At 43.6% G+C, this 19669-nt stretch overlaps 1 protein-coding gene across 1 annotated transcript; it reads left to right on the forward strand.

The window, feature by feature from the left end:
- The first annotated feature begins 335 nt into the window (after window positions 1-335).
- On the forward strand, window positions 336-18253 carry CPA2 (carboxypeptidase A2 (pancreatic)). Its single transcript, XM_012664748.1, has 11 exons — window positions 336-419; window positions 2300-2381; window positions 3038-3172; window positions 3787-3882; window positions 5643-5744; window positions 7677-7775; window positions 9113-9223; window positions 10243-10333; window positions 11878-12077; window positions 14318-14402; window positions 18016-18253. Exons 1-11 carry the CDS (start codon window positions 355-357, stop codon window positions 18201-18203), a joined length of 1254 nt encoding a protein of 417 aa, XP_012520202.1. The 5' UTR covers window positions 336-354; the 3' UTR covers window positions 18204-18253.
- Window positions 18254-19669: the final 1416 nt, after the last annotated feature.

Consider the following 19669-nt stretch of genomic DNA (forward strand, 5'->3'; position numbering starts at 1 on the left):
CCAGAAAGGACTTTAACCTCTAAGTCTATTAATCTGGTTTCTATCACTGGGCAAAGCTAGTGACATTTTATGTTCTAAATTATAAATATATGATTCACCCTTGATATGCTCTAGCAATTTTGTTTTCTTTCCACCGAAGTTTGTTATCTCATCACAGGAATGGAAAATGGACAGATTGGTGATAGCATGCAGGTGAGTATCTATAACCTTGAGAATTTCACATGCGGGTGGGAATTTTACCATGTGGGAAATTCACTTGAGGTCTTAGGTCAATGGATCAGCCTCAGCTACAGTCCCTATAAAGACAGTTCAGGAAAGACTCTGGAATTCTGGACTCTGGGAAAACTCCTGACCATGAGGTTGATCCTGTTTTTTGGTGCCCTTTTGGGACACATCTACTGTCGAGAAACATTTGTGGGGTAAGTTACGTTTTCTGGTGCTTGTTTGAATTTTATTGACCTGATTTCACTGAGCCTCTCCCTTGACTGTTACAGAGTAAACGGTGTTAAATGTTCAGTGTCTCCAGAGAAGTTCTCTTAGATTCGTGGGTGGTTCAGTAGTGGGAAAAATAGGAGTGGGTAATCAAAAAAGAGATGAATGGTATTTAAAGGAAAAAATGAAAGTGAAAACTGAACACACACAACCTGATTTTCTTACTCATTTTCCCCTCCAGTGATCAGAACGTGGGATGACAGACATCAGACGAAATAAAGCTGCGTGGCCACTTGTTTTAGGGCATCTCAGGAGGTGTCCAGGCGACGCTCCCAGCTCCTTCCCACCTTTCTGGGGTTTACCTACCCTTCAGTCCCTGTCTGGCCCAGCTTCAGATTCAGCGTGTCAGCAGTGGAACTGCATGGAGTCGGGGAGACTCCAGCTGGACTCCTGCTCTCAAGGCTTTGTAGGACTCATCTTTGCTCCCAAGTACTTTGGCTCCAAAATTTAGGGCTTTCGGCAGCATTTTTTGGAGAGTGTTCCAGGTAACTAACGAAGCAGTCAAATCAATTTAGTCCAAAAAAGTGAGTGGTCAAATAAATTTGGGAATAAGAGGGTTAAACAAACTATAGGATTTCTAAGAACTTTGACTAAATTAGTGTGCACTATAAATCTATAAGAGGGGATCTAGGTTGCAGGATGTACATACCCAATTTTTAAAAAATCTCTAATTCCCCCTCCCCCCTTTTTTTGCTGAGAACTACTATTCCTTAGAACAAACACCAGGAAATATTAGCCTGATGTATTTACTTTTCCCAGCAGCTTCCCATTTTAAAGGAGGACTCCAGGGAGTCCATACATTAACCCAAAGTAATGAGACTCAAATGGAAGAATTTTCAGACTATTTGTGGCAGATGGATACTTGGGGCAGAAGAGCCTTGAAGAGCTCACATTCTGTCATTTATGTATTTCCACTAGAGTGGAAATTGCATGGGGATTGGTTACCAAGACCTGGGTGCTGGCCCCCATATATGTATGCTCATTGTGCAGATTCCTTCCCCACTGTACAAACGGGTGGGGCAGTGATTTGGGAAGTCTGCCTGCTCTGAGAAAGGGATAGAGGAGGAACTCTGTCAGCAAGGAAAAGGCTGTATAAATCCAGCTCTTCCATCTAAACTCTTCTTGAAAGACAGTTGTTTGCTTGTTTTGAGATCTCTCTTTCCTGCCAATCCTTTATTCCCATTATAAGTGTGTGTGTGTGTGTGTGTGTGTGTGTGTGTGTGTAAAGAGAGGCATATCATGACTTGTCTGGGTCCCAACTGTCTCTGGCCGGGATTTGGAGATGGAACCCTGATACATTTTCATTTGACAAAAAACAAAAAACAAACAAAAAAACTGCAAACAAAAAAACCCCAAACCAAAAAAAAAAAAAACCTATGTCTACTCACATGTGAATTTGATTCCCCTTATAAGCACCAAGTTAATTATTCCACCTTTTAAAAACTTATTTCTGAAAAACAGGAACAGACAAGTTTTGAAAGCTAGCACTTTATGAGCAGCAGGTGTTATTTGACAAGCACTCATTAGCTAAAGGAAAGGTAACTTTAATGGCAAGCTTCCTGCCAGGAGCAGGTACACCTCTTAATTATTATTTAGATAACATTTCCTTGGAGGAAATAAAGCCATTCTATCACCCCCTCATTCTGGGGATATGGGTCAGTATGCTACTTATTAGCTTCTGGATTGTCAAAGAGATTATTGACTGTCGCGTTAATCTGTTACATGCAGAGACTAACAGGAGCAGAAAGCAATAGGAAAGGGCCCAGGTTTTGCTTTTAAGGTTATGTCTGTGGTTCATTTTCTTTAGAGACCAAGTTCTTGAGATTGTACCAAGCAATGAAGAACAAATTAAAAATTTGCTAGAATTGGAGGCTGAAGAACATCTTCAGGTATCTGTCCTAGTTGGGGGGTTTCTGTTTCCCAGAGTGGATACTGCAGTTAGATATTATGACTTCTCTGATGTAGTGTGGAATGCTAACTCATGGAGCTGGGATTCCAAAAACCTGGGCTCTAGTCCTAACTACATGACACTGGACAAGTCACCTACCTTCCCTGTGTCTCATTTTCCCATTCAGAATAATGGCAATAAATATACCATTCTTGTATCTCATAGGTTTATTATAAGAATGCACAGAGATATAGAATGTGAAAGTTACTTTGAAAAATTGTTGAACACCTTTAATTCATATTTTCCTTCTAAAATAATTTATAGTATTTATATCCTAATATGAAATGAATTGGATCACTTGAATGCCAGCTTTTTTTTTTTTTTAACCTACTATAATTTTAAATAACCCTTTCCTTCTGCCAGTTTTAATATCTAGCCATGGCGGGGGGAGGCAGCGAGCAATATAACACATTTGCTGATGCTTGGATGTTTAAAAACCCTTGTTGCAATATCATAGTGATTCCACAATGATTCTGGTCTTGTGGGTTCAAGATAAAATGCATACAAGTTGATTTCTTGAAATCTATCAATGCTGAACTGTCTATATCCCCAGAAAAACCCACTCATTGCCTTGGCTTGGCTTTTTATCCCTTTCAGCTTGACTTTTGGAAATATCCCACCACCCCAGGGAAGACAGCTCATGTCCGAGTTCCCTTTGTCAACCTCCAGGCAGTCAAAGTTTTCATGGAGTCCCAGGGAATTTCTTACTCCACCATGATTGCAGATGTGCAGGTAATTATGCCACAGACCAGCCTTCCAGAGGCTTGCTGGTCCACAGGGACTGCAGTTCATGTCCTTCCTCTTTTATCCTTGAGTACCCTCTGCCAAGGAAGGGACTTGTGGGTGTCCCTAGGACCTTGCAGCAGCCTTGGCTACCCCTGCAGGGTGGGTAGAGAGGCAGGGTCTCTTTTCCTTTTGCATTTGGCACAAGTAGAATATGGTAACAAAGAATTGAAGGGAAAGGGCGAGATAGGGGCTATAACATGACATATAAAGTGCAAACCTGAAGGGTGTTTAGTCAAAAGAGAGAAAAGCAAGCTGTTACTGATGCAGTTTTTGATTAGAGGTTAACTCAGGCCCTGAGTTCCCAGAAAGGTGGCATGAGCCATAAGACTGCGCCTCCCAGCCCACCACGGCATCTGTAGATCTGGCCGGCTGGAAGTGCCATCGACGCCCTGTCCCCTTTCGGAGTACTGCCAGAGGAAGGGAAAGCCGTGACCCCAAAGCCTACCAGTCAGGAAGAGGAAAGCTTGGTACTGGGGACCTGAGTGTCTCTATTTCTTTCACAATTACAGACTGAAATGCATTGCTATAAACTAATCATAGATATAATTGGTTTATCTTAGGTTCTGTTGGACAAAGAGAGGGAAGAAATGCTATTTAATCAGAGACGGGAACGGAATGGGAACTTCAACTTTGGAGCCTACCATACCTTGGAAGAGGTAGGTGTTTCCAAATGAACATCAGGGAAATGGGCCATTCTCTCCTCTGATGACAGGGCCTGCACTTCCACATGGTGATTAAGTGACCTAGAAATGATTCTCCTATTTCCTAACTTCTCCAAGTTTCCCTAGGATTTCATAGCCAGCATCAGAGTCATGGCTCCACACCTCCTCCTGCTTAATGCAGGACATGAAGCCCACTGGCCATCCAGCTACTTTGGAAGTGTCCAGGGGTGTCTAAAGTGAGCCTACAAACAGCCCTCTCCCGCTCATGCGCTTCCTCTCAGCCCCCTTGCTGCCTTCTGACCTGTGCTGTCTGCAGAGCCATGTGAGAGCTCTGCTTCACCGCTGCCACTGATGACAATCAGGGGCCGCCTTGACGCCTCTGCCTTCTGGCCAGGGACGGGGGGCTGGGGGTCTTGCAGCCTGCCCAAGGCTCCAAGGCCTCATGGTAGCAAAGCCTCATGTAGTCTGTGCTGTCTTCCCTGAGTTTTGTTGGTTCTGTGAAGAATGCCCCCTTCTTGCCGCTGGTGCTCCACGCTGCTATGCGGCTCCCAGGCAATGCTGCGTTACCTCTTTGTGACACAGAGCTCTTTTTGGGGTGCACAGGGGTCATCTGCACTAAATGACTTAGGGGTAGGGAGTGGAAGGGGGCATGAGGGAGGGCCGTTGTGGGGTTCAGGCATAAGGCTGGGAGTACGGAAGACCCAAAACAGAGGTTTCTGGCACCAAGCCTCCAAATCAGCAATTTTAAAATGCAAAGAGCTTGGAAACATTTTTTCCTCTAATTCATCTGGTGGCAAAACCTGATCTGACCTAAACTCATTTGGGAGCAAAATCTGACCTGAACTGACTCGCTACTCATTTGTTTCACTGCCAGAAATATTAATGTGCTTGAATATGGAGCAATGTCCCATGTGTAATATATAATACATATTTCCTATTACCTTTGTTAAATCTGCCTCTTCAAAAGAAATTTTTTAATTTGAAATATATATGGCCCCAAGGATTTCAGATAAGAGGCTGTGGACCAATACAGACAGTAAAGAAAAAAAAGGGAGTGGAGAAAACACGATGCCCTCTCTCTCCCCCTTGCCGGCCACACAAACTGGTGTCCTCCTATGGAGTGCAAATGCTGATAACAGCTGGAGGGGCTGTTTTCACCCCATTAACTCTCCAGACGCGCCCGGACATGTTTCAGTTCCAGCAATGGACACAGCTTGGGCGCCCCAGAAGCACAGAATTTCAATCAGCCTTGGAAAATGGGAGCCAGAGTAGCTGGTGGCTTTAGTGCGTTCCGGGCAGCCACCTCATTGTCCCCAGGCCTGAGCTGGCCCGGCTGTGTTTTGTAGCGCCCTCCTCTTCAGCCATCCTTTTGGGGGCCATTAATGTTTGTGTTCCTGTGCTAGAGAGGCCGGGAAGCTTTATAGCTGCAGAAGCTCCGCCGCAGGACGGGGGTCGAGGAAGCCACACGCAAGCCAGAGCAGTGCCATTTTGTTCTGCGCAAAACTGCAAAGAGCCGGCACTGCCGCAGCAGAACGGCTGCTCCTTTCCTGCCCCTGCAGATGCCGGCTCGCAGACCCTGCAGACCCCTGCTGGCTCTTTACCTCTTAGCTGGGACGTCCCCTACCCTCCAGCACCCACCTCTCCACGGCACCCCAGGGCACGGGAATGGAGGCGAGGGGAAAAATCACTAAGGAATGCATCACATCAGGTCGTTCACGTGCAAATGTCTTATGTATTCATTTGAAACATTTTAGATTTCTCAAGAAATTGATAACCTCGTGGCTGAGCACCCTGGTCTAGTGAGCAAAGTGAATATTGGCTCTTCTTTTGAGAAACGGCCTATGAACGTGCTCAAGGTACACGGCACAGCGGCGGTTTTTCCTCCCGATGCTTCTAGAACCTCCCCTCCCCCAGGCCGGCCCGCAGTCCCAGCTCAGCTTGCAGAGCGGTTCCTTTTTTTTTTTTTCCCATCCCCCTCCTAACCGGTCCTTGCTGGTTTGGAGCATCCACCCCCACCCTTTTCTTTTCCCCTCTTCCTGCGCAGGCTGACGCAGGTCTGCAGGAGTTAGTGCTCACGGCCGACGGACGCGCGCGCGGGGGACGGGGCGAGGGCGCCAATGGGAACCGAGCAGGGGAGCTGGGGGCGGGGGAGTATTCTGTAATTAATCAAGGTGGGAGTTCTCTGCCCTTTTCCCCCTTCATCTTCTCTTTTCTTTACTCTTTTTTTTTTAAAAAAAACCAGTTAGAAAAGGCACCGAGTAATTGCCTGAGCTGCAGTTTAAAAAAAAGAAGAGTTCCCGTAGCGTGCAGAAGGATGACTGACAGCTAAGCCACAAAGGCAAATGCCCTAAACGAAGCCTTTTTTTCTTTTAGGTGATAGTTTTTTAGTTTAGGGTTTTGCTCCAGTTGTAACCCCTGTCTTAGTGCTGATGATTTCAAGCTTTTGCGCTTTGCCCTGAAAAAGAATGAAAATTATTTCCCCAGATTTCCTAGAAAGAGTTTGTTAAGAAAAATAAATAAATAAAGAAGAGGTAATGTCACAACTCCTTGCTAAATTGGGAAACCTTATGGCTGGGAACCAACTAACTGGGACAGATGGATTTCTCCAGAGCATTTTTTTCCCAAAGCAAGCCTGAAAGGAGTGGTTTGCTTACTTTATAACACTGGGGTACATTTGCTAATGTTTTTTACTCTTTATTTTTATTTTCTCCACCCGCCTCCCATCTAAGTCAGGAAACCCCAGATTCTCCCGGCCTTGGACTTGCTTGGCCTTCCATTTTCCAGGGTTGTTTGGTAGTTGAGGATGCTAAGTGTTTTTGAAAGTTCCCTGGTTTTTGCATTTGAGCCCTTTAGAGGAAAAGGCACAAAACAGTCAACTAAATATTCAACATTCAACTAAAACTCTCAAAACCTGTGAAATGTAATTTTTAGCAAGGATTTGCATTTCTCATTTACCTTATCTGCTATGTTTAGAATGCTGCACGGAGATAGAAGTTGATGGTGCAAAAATAATCTTTTCCTCCCCATTTACTGATCCAATTGGCAAAGCCACTGTTCCAAATAAAACTCACTTAGATCATAAAATTTAAACTCTGGAAAGCACCTCTAGAGCCTGCCATCCTGTTTTTATGAAGGTCTCAAAAGGTTATGAGCATTTTTATAACAAAAATAACATTATTATTGCATAAATTTGGAAAGTAGAGAAACAAACCAAAAAAACAAAAGAGGAAAAAAATCCTAGTAATTCTAATTCTACAACTATGGGACAACAGCTATTAACAATATGTATTTTTCTACTTCTTTCTCTCTTTTTCCTTTCTTCTTTCTCCTCTCCCTTTTTCTCATACGTATGTGTGTGTGTATATATATTAATATACTAGATGAAGTCTTTTTTTTTTTGGTCTCCAGAACAAAATCTGATGAGCAGTCTTTTTAAAAATGGCATACATTTCTGTAACCTGTTTTTTTCCAATTTACAACATATGAACATATTTTCATGTCATTACCTTATCTGCAACAGTTTTTTTTATAAACATCAAAGGAGAAAAAGCCCACGTCCCGCTTGTTAGCTTGCATTTAAGCTTACATTTTAAAAAAGGGACAAAAGAAAATCCACCTTAAATGGAAAGAGTTAATCGACAGTGTCATTGTCTGCATCTCCTCTTTCAATCACATCAAGAACAGAAAGGGGGATAGAGAAGGACCCAAGGTCGGGGGAGGTGGGGGGGAAGGAGGGGCCGAGAAGCCACCGAGGTGGAGCCGTTCACATTGCCACGCTTGTTTTGCAGTTCAGCACCGGAGGAGACAAGCCGGCTATCTGGCTGGATGCCGGCATCCATGCTCGAGAGTGGGTCACACAAGCTACTGCACTGTGGACAGCAAATAAGGTCTTTTGCCAAAAATTCCTTGCTTATTTTGTCTTTCTGGAGTCAGGCCCACCTAAGTGCACAAAAGTCTCTGTGGTCCTGACAGCCGGTGCTCTCAGCCCAAGCCCTTCTCTTGTAGCACAGGCAGGAAACAGACCCATCCAGCCTTTTTGGCATTGCCCCATCCCGCACCCTGGCCCTCTCCCCTTGGGCTGGCTGCTGCATGCTCTGTTACACGATGATGCAGTGAACTAGAAAAGATCAAAAGGGTGGCAAGTAAGGACCATGGGAATCAGATTGCAGCCTAAGAACTGACTAGAGAAAAATGGTTTTGCTGCCTGGAATTCTAAGGGCTGTGGTGTGATGTGCTAGAAATTTATAAAATCATGAAAAGGGCTGAGAGAGAACATATGAACTGGTGCAAGAAGAGTTTACTTTAACTTACAGATCCAAAGTGGAATTATTTAAGGGTGTTTGGGTGGTTCTGAAAATTTCCCAAATCTGATTTTGAAGTCACGGTGTAGCAATACCTCTCTTCCACACGTTTGTTGGCATTAGAGTCAGGACATGGGGCTGGGTGTGACCTAGTCTGGTATTTCTTAAGTAATTCAAAAATGACATGCTATAAATCAGAATGTTAATTCATGAGCAAAGGAAATCAATCCACATCAGATCATTCAAGCATGTGCAACCACGTGCATACTGACTGATACATTTTTCCCTTCAATTAAAATGCGGTTACCTTTAGGGTATTATTAAATGGATATTTAACAGTTGAATAATAATGCGTTAGGATGGCTGAGCACAGGAAATGAATAAATTTTAATCCAGCAGAAACTTCAACTCTACTGCTATTGATGGCAAGTAAAAATGTAATTGCTCAAATGGAATTTAACCAGTTCTCTATATCTTTAGCAAAGCCTCCACATATTTAAGTAATCTGATGTTGGTCATGAGTTCTTATGGAAAACTACCCGGCGTGGGGATTAAGGATTGCTAAAAAAAATTTCTTTGGTTCATAGATCTACATAAGCCACATATACTATTGCCCACCATTACAAAATGCCTCACCAGAATGAATAGGAAGAATGCTACTGCTCTTGAGAGAGAATGGACATGTGATATCTGATTTTTACTTAATATAAGTAAATTATTCTGACAAGAAATAAAAGTATAGACATTGGCATATTAAACACATTAACACTGCAGGAGGCTGGACTGCAGTATACGTGGAAAACTCATTGACCAACGGTGATCCCTAATTCACATTTGGAAAAAACACATTGCATTAATGTTTTGCCCTGTGTTTCCCGGTGAGAGGGGAGCATGAGGTTGACATGTATAATGTCCCTGCTCAGATTGCTTCTGATTATGGAAATGATCCATCCATCACTTCTATCCTGGACACCTTGGACATCTTCCTGCTGCCGGTCACAAACCCCGACGGATACGTGTTCTCTCACACCCAAGTAAGCCTGGACTTTTTCACTTCTTCGACAAGGACCTAAGGAGATGTGTGGGAACATCAAAAACAAAATAAAAGTGATCTTTCTTTTCTTGATTTTTGCTAAATGGAATGCCTCATCTCTCAGTAGTGCCCGGAAATGAGGCACAGAGAGGTGTTTATAATCATTTCTTATTCTGGTACATGATGTCTTTGCATGTTGTCTCCGCCAGAGCCCATTTCGGCTGTTAGACTGGGCTATTAGAGCTCAGTGTTCGCTGTGAGTCACCTAAGAGGTTTGTTCCAATTATCTCTGCGTTTTTGTGGTAGGATTGATAGAAAAGAGGAGGCGGATGTTACCTGCTGACAATTAGATTGCAGTAGGATTTGGGTAGGAGTACAATGCGTCTGGCATTGTGCTTAGAATCTGTGGAAGAAAGCCCCCGTAATATCACTAAAAGGGGTTACGTAGGTTTTTTCCCCTTTAAAATCTCATTACAAAACACTATTGTGGCAACCGTGACCCCACGTATATCGAAAATGAATTGGAGCTTCAAGTTTATTTTTTTAGAGAGCTAACTACGGTATCTCATGAGATACCGAATGAATAAAGGGTTCTGCAGTCAAGTCTAGGAAATACCACCCACTATATCCCTTTCTTAGAGGTTGGTAAAAACATTAAAGCATTAAAAAATCCTTCAAAGATCTGAAGTAAGTTTACCAACTTAGCCCTGTATTTTCCAAAATATTCTATCACAGAACCCTCTCTCTCCCGGCTCTTTGTTGTGAGCACGGCAGGCAGGCATGCGTTTGAGGAGATGGAGGAACATCTACTTCTCACCCCATGAGATGGTAGAGAAGCTGCAAGCAGAACCCTGTTTGAGGACTATTTGACACCTCTGCGGGCAAGGGAAATGAGTGCAATTCCAAGGGGGCCTTCCCGGGAGGGAGCAAGGGAAATTAACAGAATTTTAAAGGGACTTTTCATCAGGCCGAATGACCATCTTTCTTTTTTTCATATTCCTTTTGTGTGGGATTTTGAAGAATCGTATGTGGCGGAAGACCCGGTCCAACGTATCTGGAAGCTCCTGTGTCGGTGTGGATGCTAACCGGAACTGGGATGCAGGTTTTGGAGGTGAGGACAGGGACTTGCCCCTAGGGACGGTCAGACGGTTGTCTGGCTAACTAGCTGGTTTGTGTGGCTCTATAGTGCGTCAGCCTGCTAAACCCATTCAGGATTCAAGTCATTTAAAAACCTATTTGAAAAACACTTAACTAAATTCCCCTCACCAGGGGCACAGTGCTGTCACAGAGCTCTGAGCAGCATTTAATATGTTTTGTCTCACATCTTGGTTTTCCCACAAGCCGGTTGGGCTTGCAATGGTGGGAGGCCTCAGGAAGCCCTGCACCCACCACTAGAGGGGGTTAGGATCTATTCCGAGGAGAAAGCATTACATCATCTATGGATGCTTCGAGAAAGAAAACTAAAACGCAGTACAAATAGGATTAAGAAATTGATTTTCAAAATAGATTCAAAGGTAAAATATTAGCTTGCTGCTCTGGTTTTGTTGACTTGCAGCTGTTATGATTTGGAGTCAAGCAGCATGCTAGTTAGGGGCTCCTTTATGTTTTCAGCCACCGGTTAAAACCACTTATGTTTCACTAATCATAGAATTGAAATTTCTTTGATTTTTTTCCCCCTCAGTAAGCGACAGTAACAGTGAGGTTAGGAGCTGTGCCTTTTTCACGGCTGTGTTCCTAACACCTAGCACAGAGGCTGCAACATAAAAGGCAATCAGTAAATATTTGTAAAACAAATGAATTAACGAGAGCTATGGAACTGAGACAGCACACACTAGGGAATTGTGACAGGCTATGGATCAGTGGCAATATCGTTCATTGCTTTTACAATTTCTTTTTTTGTTTATTAGCTTAGGGGGAAAAAAGTCAAAGCACCAGATCCCAGATATTGAACAATGCCCTGCAATTCAATGTCACATTTTTTCTTGAAACGTTATTTGTATTAAATAATTTTAAAATAAGGTGACATTCTGTCTGTATCACTTAGATAGCTTGGGGAATTCTAACCCTTCCGATCCCCTCAGAGGTTCTCTAGGCTTCAGAGGCCCAGCCACGCCCCCCATGGACCCACTTCAGTGGTCTTGAGCCCCGCTAGTTGCTGAGAGAATCAAGACCAAAGGTGACCTTGTTGTCAAACATAGTTATGGTTTCCTCACTGTAGAAAGGGTATCAGAGGTTCCTTGCATTTGTGGCTTTGTTATTTGAAAGTAAAGATGCATAGAATCTTCTACTCTTGGACTCTAAGAATTGGACGAGATACCAGAATATGAACTTGCTAAACTCCCACCCAATGCAGGAATTCCATCTATAATAGTAAATCTAGCTTTTCTTCCAACAACTCCCACGGAGAGAAGATGATATAATTTGATGGCTTTTTCTGCCATTCTACATAGCAGAAAGAACCTATTTTTTAAAGAATAGATGTATCCAGAATCACTTTGGTTAGGCTTCCTATTTCCTTAGGAAGAGACTTGATCTAACACAATCACAGTCTTGCTCTGATTTCCAGAGGAGAAACAGTGATTCATGGTAGCCTCCTCCCTACAGTGTCTTCTTAAAGCTCATTGTCCTCACTGGGCTTCTTCTGCATCTCCTCAGGACCTGGAGCCAGTGACGACCCTTGCTCTGATTCTTACCGTGGATGCAGTGCCAACTCTGAGGTTGAAGTGAAATCCATAGTGGACTTCATCAAGAGTCATGGAAAAGTCAAGGCCTTCATTACCCTCCACAGCTATTCCCAGCTGCTGATGTTCCCCTATGGGTATACATGTACCAACTCAGCTAACTTTGATGAGCTGGTGAGTTTCTAAAGCTTAATTTCAGCTCAGCAACAAACATCCATTGTGTAGACAAGTAAGTTTCAGTCATAAAGTTAGGTACTGAGGTGGCGATGTACTTGTGATAGGTAACAAAGATGAATGAGCTGGGCACAGTGGCACCCTCCTATAGTCCCAGCTGCTCAGGAGGCTGAGCTGGGAGGATCGCTTGAGCCCAGAAGTTTGAGTCCAGCCTGGGCAACATAGTGAGATCCCATTTCTAAAAAAATTAAAAAAAAAAACCACAAAGATGAATGAGACATGAGTTCAACCACTGAGAAGATTGCGATGCAGCCAAAAGTTTGAAAACCTGGTTACGAACTTTTGTAAATTGAGTTTCTTTGGGAAATAGAATTCACAAAATTATTGTTACCTTGATCTAGATGAGCAGGAGCTGGATTTGACCATAGATTCCCAGGACGTGCTTTTCATTGCTTAAGGGGAAAAAAAAATCTTTGGATTTGGATCTGAGGCTCTTGGGTGTGTGGTCAGATGCTCTGCGCTAGTCAATGCTGCTTCCCAAGAACTTGCCTCATTCTTTCCTGGGGTGTTTGGCTCTGTGACCTGCCATGATGATACACTGGTATGTGATGCTGGGGGTGAAACACTCACTTCCCTAACTTGGTACTTTCTGTCATCTTTCCTGTTTCAGGAATAAGCAAACTGGTGGCAGCCTTAGGTCCGACAGTGACATCTCAGAAGGCTGTTCCTAATTGAGCAAGAGATAGCCCCAGCTGAAAAGAATGTGCAGATATTTCCAATATGGCTCTTAAGCTTGGTTTGAAACCCGTATGTTAGGGATAAGCCCTGCACTGGGGCCTTTTATCAATGTATCTTCAAATATATTATTGTCAGCAGCCCCAGGCAACAATGGTATAGATTATCCTAATTCAGGTGTATTTTTTGTTTTATCAGTTGGATTTTAACTTCGTAAAGCAGTTTTCAGGGTTTTGATGGTATTATTATTCAAGGTCAAATCAAGGCAAAGGAATGTCATGGTTGGAAAGAACCTAAAATATACTTGTAGTAGACCTAGATGACCTTAAATTATCCAAAGCTGCTGTTCAAATCTCTATCTGTAGTCATCTATCCTGTGATTGGATGGCTTCCTGCCTCCACCGGAGCCTGTCTGTGTTGGGGCAGGCTTGATTGTTAGAGCCCTTCTTTATAGAGCTGAAACCTCCTCCCCATGGTTTTCACCTATTGGTCCTGGTTTATAATTTGGCTCTATTGAGCAAGTTTGTTTCCCTTTGAGAGACAAATCCATTAATTACTCGAAGACCACAACCTGCTTCTCCTAAATAACTTATTTCTTATTTCTCCTAAATAACTCCCGTTCCTTCAAGCGCTCAGATTGTGGGATCAGGTTCCCTCCCCATTCTGGTAGCTGTTTCGTGAGCATGCTTTGGTTTGTCTGTGTTCTTCAAGGGTGGCTCCCAGAAGTGAATGTAACACTTGTGTTGTGGGTTAACCAGCACAGAGCAGAGCGTGATCATAACTGCGTTCATCCAGACAGTGCACTTCTGCTAATGCAGTTGAGGGTCATGTTAGTTTTATGGCAGTGGCAGCTTGCTATTGATTTATGCTGGGCTCACTGACAACAGAAACCCCCAGGCTCTCCAAGGATTCTACCGAGCCAGGTTTCCCCCATCTGGTAATTGTACAATTGTTTTCCTGGACCCAAGTTCAAGACCTTACGTTTATCCCTAACAAGGACGGTAAAGCCTCAATCAGTCGAAATTGGAACTGTCAAATAACAGAAAATATTTTTCTGAGCTCTACTTCTTGGAAAAAGAGACAATCACAGAGAAACAAGCCAATGTAGGGATTTAGCTAAAAAAAAAAAAAAAATCAACTTCCTGGGTCCGTCCTGGGGTCAGTACATGATCTCTTTAGCCCCCTTACACCCACTCTGTGTCCATCCACACTCCTGAACAAGGAGAACTAGTGACAAAATCATGAAACCTGGAGTGCTGCAAAACCAAAGGATGGTCAAATAAACACTGACGGACTTCACGTTGTGTTTTCAAAGCCAACAGAAGTGAACTTGTGCTTACTTCTCAGTGAAAATGGTTAAAACAAAAACAGTATTGTGCTTCCAGCTCAATGAACCAGACAGTCTAGTTAGCCAGACCTTCCCATTCTACATTCTGCTGTTTGGCAGCTGATCTCCCAAGAGACGAATGTTATCCATCCACCTTTCTTTGGTTCTCTCACTCTAGAATGAAGTGGCTCAAAAGGCTGCCCAGTCTGTGAAAAGCTTGCATGGTACCGAGTACGAAGTGGGACCAATATGCTCAGTTATCTGTAAGTATCTAATGTGCTGGAAGTTTTTACAAATGAGCCACTAAGTTGGCAGGCATCACGTGAGTTTGGGCCAAAGCTTTTAAATACCTTGATGTGAAAGGAATAGACCTTCATGCATGGAACCCAGCCTTACCCAGTCTCCCTCAGTAAGTCTCATCTCCTCCATGAGACACTTGCTGTGTAATATCTGGTACAAAGAACTTCCTAAATATATGAGTTTTTTGCTCGCTCCTGTGCTTGTCCAGATCCTTACAGCTTATTCCTGTTATGTAGAATCTCTTTGCCTAAAAATGGACCTCTATCAAGACCTGGTCCTAAGTCATGTTCTTTTATTAATCTTCCCTTCAACTAAGGTAAGGACAGAACATTTTCCATTGAATTTTCACCACTAGTTTATTGGCGACCTTAACTAGAGCAGTTTCAGAAAAGTGGATGAGAAAGGAAGGAGAGAGGAATGGAAGGCTCTTTTTTTTGAGATAAGAGATACATTTATTAACTGTGGGAAAAGAACTAGTAGAGAGGGAGCAGTCGAAGATACAGGAGAGAGAAGAAATGACCAGTGCAGGGCGGTGCCAGAGTAGGGGAGAAGAGGGAAAAGAAGGGGACAAGCACGGGCAAGCAGAGGTGGCCAGTCAGGCTGGGACAAGAGGAGCATCTCTACAGATGTGCTGTGGGCATGGATATAGCTACAGCCATAGGAGGGGTGGTCATGGGAATTTGCAGGAATGCATGCTTGTTAGTCATGGTTTTCTTACTGGGAGTCTTAATGGGAGTGATATTTTACTCACCATATCCAGAACGCTTCATGGAAACACAAAAACTACTTATCTGATAATTATATTACATGTCCTTAAAGTTTCTTTTTTCCCAGGTTATGTCTTTTTTTCTTTTTGCTCTTCTTGCTATTTATGATACATTTAAAAAACTTTATAAAAAATCCAATTATCACGTCTTATTATCATTTTCAAGTTCGTCAATGATTTTTGTCAATGAATACAAATATATTTATGTAGTTGTAACCATATATTTTGTGCTCAGCTTTTTAAAGTTCTGTATAGTTTTATGCATTCACATTCCAAGTACTTGTTATTCCATTGTATTGCTATAATCCAGTTATTGAGTCTTTGGATTGTCTCGACATTTTTGCTAAATAGTGAGTGCTATTTTGAACATGTTTGTACAAACTCCTTTTTCTGTTAGACTATCTTTTTGGAGTATATTCCCAAGGCAAGATTACCAAATCAAATGGAATGAACAGCTTTGGAGCTCTTGTTACATATTTTTTAGGCTGTTCTCTGGGAAGACTGATCTGCTCACAGTTGCTGAGACCTTTTTATCCATGTTCCACGTAGGATTGTTCTCACCTTCATCAGGGAAACCTCCAGGGAGGAGGGCCCTCTGAGTGGTGGCAGTGGGGACAGAGGGGTGGACCTAGCCTGAGACTGTGACAACTACTCAAGACCGAGGAATGCGTGCCTTTGTCTGGCTGGCACCTTTTGAGTGGAGGCTGGAGTTCAGAGTGTCAGCAGAATGGCATCATATACCCCTGAGACCCTCATGTGGATCTCAGCAGTTCTATTATAAGGAATCTAGTTTTTCACCCACCTTATCTGGAGGTATTTGCAAATAAGGTAGACCTTGGAAGGCTGAGGTTGAGTATGTTTTCCTTGTGATGTCACAGATGTTGAAGATATTGAGCAAATATCGGACAAGTATAGTGTTTGCTGTATGATCTTTCGAAACCTGACCATCGATGGCCAAGCAAGTTCTGGTTGCATCACTGCCCAGAGCTGACTCTGTTATCCTGGCCTCATTCCAGCTTGGACAAGCACTGCCTCTACGGACCAGTCCTAATTAAGTCCTTTTTGCCTGCTGCCCCACTTTGGTATGCAGCTCTGGGCTGAACACCTGCTCACTCCACCCAAGAGGTTGCTGTGTGCCTGTGGTGGGTGAGACATTTCCTGGGAAGCTTTCCATCTGGAAAGGGCTTTGAGGAACTGCACTACAATAGGTATTTGGTCCAGGAGAGGTTGTTCCTTGAGTTCTTTCTCAGGGAGGTGTAGGGGAAAAAAACACAGAGCTTGGTGACAGAAGCCTGGGTTTGAGTTATAGCACAGCCACAAAGTAACCTTGGGCTGGTCACTCATCCTCCCTTGGTGTCTCCATCTGTGAAATGGGTTGTTGAGAGGTTCACAAGCTAGTATATGGAATAAAAGTGTGCACTAACTCTAAAGCACTGTATAAATGCTGATTGTTAGTTTCCTGGTGAACCCTCCTCCAGATACCTCTGATCCTTTCTGTAGTCTTACTTTTTTGACAAGATCCTGGGCATTTGTTGATATGATAGTTGTAATCATAACTGGTATTTACTGAATCCTAGCTCCTTGGCTTAAACTCTCAGAATCTCACTTTCCTCTTCTGAAAATGGGAATAATACTAGTACCTACCTACAGATTAAATGAACCAATCTAACGTGGTGCCGAACACATTTAGTAAGCACTCAACTGGTGTTCTAATCGTAACCATTGTATAATCCCTTTTGAGTCTCACTGCCCTGTGAAATACGTAGCAGTATCATCCCTATCCGACAGATGAGTCATCTGGGCCTCAGAGAGATAAGGGACTTGCCTTATGTCACCCAGGTAATTATTCGCAGGGGCAGAATTTCATTTGAAGCCAGTATTCTGTCCCCTGTGGACCTCCTGTTGTGATTGGCTGTGCTGCTTAGCCACACCAAAGGGATGGGTTAGTAATTTTGGTACCCGAGCAAGATTCAGTTCAAGTCAGCAACCATTTAGAATTTGTTATTTACCAGGTGCTCGCATGGCTGCTCTGGGTGAAGGCAAAGACACAAGTCATGGGGTTCACAGCGTTAATTCACGGTATTAACCTCTAGTCCTACTCTTTTCTGGCACATGCTTCCTGGTCTTCCCAGCCTCATTCGTAGGGAGTAGGTGGCTTCCGCCATCTCTGCTCCAGCCATGTCCTCCATGTGACCTCTACCTGCCCTTCCCAGGAGGGCCCTCAGGGCCATTCATTGCTCAGCTCTTCTGAGTCATGATTGCCTCGTAGGCTCACACCATCTTCCTTTGTCATCTGTCACAGCACATCGCAGGTGTTCATTACTGTGTTGGCTAAACCCATCAGGCAGAGGAGCCGGGCGGGCCGTTTGATAGCAGAGCAGAGCCTGCTCCACCCATAATGCTGAAAGTCCCTTGAGGACAGGAACCAAATCTCTTACACCATTTGTAATCCCTCCCGTCCTGCTAGAGAAAACTATCTGTGCCTTCTAAAGAAGGAAGTGGTGTAGCTTCCCTAAGGTGGAGAAGATGCCAGTTAGGACAGCCGGTGGGACTCCAAGTGGGTGCTGGGTAGAGCTAGAGGTTCCTAAGAACACCAAAGGAAGGCTAAGTATAGTGTCCATTTGCTTTTCAAATTATCATGTATTTTTTTCATAAGTATGACCCTCTACCGAACTATCCTTCCTCTCACAGTTCATGCATATAGGGGCCTGATGTATCTTTGATAATGGTAGAATTTAGTAGAGAGGTTATATTGCTATGAGAGACAGTGGGAAGAGCATAACCAAACTTTGTTCTCATTTGCCCTTCAGACCAAGCCAGTGGGGGAAGCATTGACTGGTCCTACGATTATGGCGTCAAATACTCATTTGCCTTTGAACTGAGAGACACAGGGCAACATGGCTTCCTCCTGCCGGCCAGTCAGATCTTGCCCACAGCCGAAGAGACCTGGCTTGGCTTGAAGACGATTCTGGAGCATGTGCGAGACCACCCCTACTAGGGGCCCGGAGAGGAAACAAACACCATTAAATCTCTTTGGTTTGAAGCAAAGTCGGGTTGTGATTATTCCTTTTTCTAACCCTGATCTGGGAGTACCAGTTCTTCAGTTTCTGCTGCCATAAAACACAGCAATTCACTGCACTGTACCTTTTGCCTTTTTAAAAAATATCCACCTTGAGCAGAATGCTCCCAACATCCTCTAAAAGGTTTTTTAAAAATTGTGATAAATTATACATTACATAACATTTACCATTTTGAATATCTTTAAGTGTGCAATTCAGTGGCATTAAGTACATTCACAGTGTTATGCCACGGTCACCACTATCCATCTCCAGACTTTTTTTTATCCCAAACCGAAACTGTACCCATTAAACAATAGCTCCTTATTCCCCTCTCCCTCCCGCCCTTGGTAACCACCATTCTACTTTCTGTCTCTATGAACGTGCCTGTGCTGGGGACTTCGTATAAGTGGAATCATACAGTATTCGCCCTTTTGTGTCTGGCTTATTTCACTTAGCGTAACATTTCCAAGGCTCCTTGTGTTGTAGCAGATGTCAGCCCCTTCAGCTCAATGCTAAATAGTGTAGCATTGTAGAGCAAGCAGTGGACTTTTGAGTTCGTTTATTCGATAAATACTAATGAAGCATCTGCAATGTGCCAGGCATTAGGTCTGGTCCCATTGTTGCCGTTGGCTTTTCCATTTCCGGCAAGCTGCAATATAAAGACTAGTGGAGTCCACACCAGTGACACTCCTTTCTGGTTGCCCCATCAAGTCTGGTTCTCAGCTTCCACGTGATTTCTCTTTGGACATTCACTTCCATTGGGAATTTAGGTTTTCTTCATGTTGATGGTTTTCTCTGAGAGAAAAGGTAAGAACTAAATTCCAGCTTGCCTAGCATTCTGGGGACTTGATTCTTTTGCTACACATCTCTTAAGAGATTTGGGTCTCAGTTTCTCTCATTCCTAACTTCAAAGCTGAAATCTACCTCAGCCGAAGTAGAGCCCAGGCTTTGTAATGGACAGGGCGGGTTAGGAATGCAGTGTGTAAGTTTGGGAGGACAAAAGGGCCCTTAGCTCCTGACAGCTCTCTCCTGGACCACACTTGAGACTCTGTGCCCTCCTTTTGGCTAGGCTGGGTCTTGGCACTAAGCCAGTCTGCTCGAAGATCCTACTAAGTCATCCCCCCACCTTGGTATCTGATCAAGTTCCTCATCCCCCACCTTTGATGTATACGTCCTTGGCCTGCCTTGGCCTAGCAAGAATCCTGCTACCTTTACGTCTCCTCTTAGTAATTTTCCATCCCACCGATGCCCTCACTCTGCTGTCCTTGCTGTATTCAGAGTCGAGCACAATTAGTGTCTCCTATTGTAATGGTCATGGCCTGTATTGCAATCATCTAATTAACGTCTTCCTTACTGTTTTAACAAGTGTCAGAATAAGTTTTATTTAACACTGCCAATAATGACC

Source organism: Propithecus coquereli, unplaced genomic scaffold (assembly GCF_000956105.1).
Source record: "Propithecus coquereli isolate 6110/MARCELLA unplaced genomic scaffold, Pcoq_1.0 Scaffold91, whole genome shotgun sequence".
In the NCBI taxonomy this organism is placed as follows: Eukaryota; Metazoa; Chordata; class Mammalia; order Primates; family Indriidae; genus Propithecus; species Propithecus coquereli.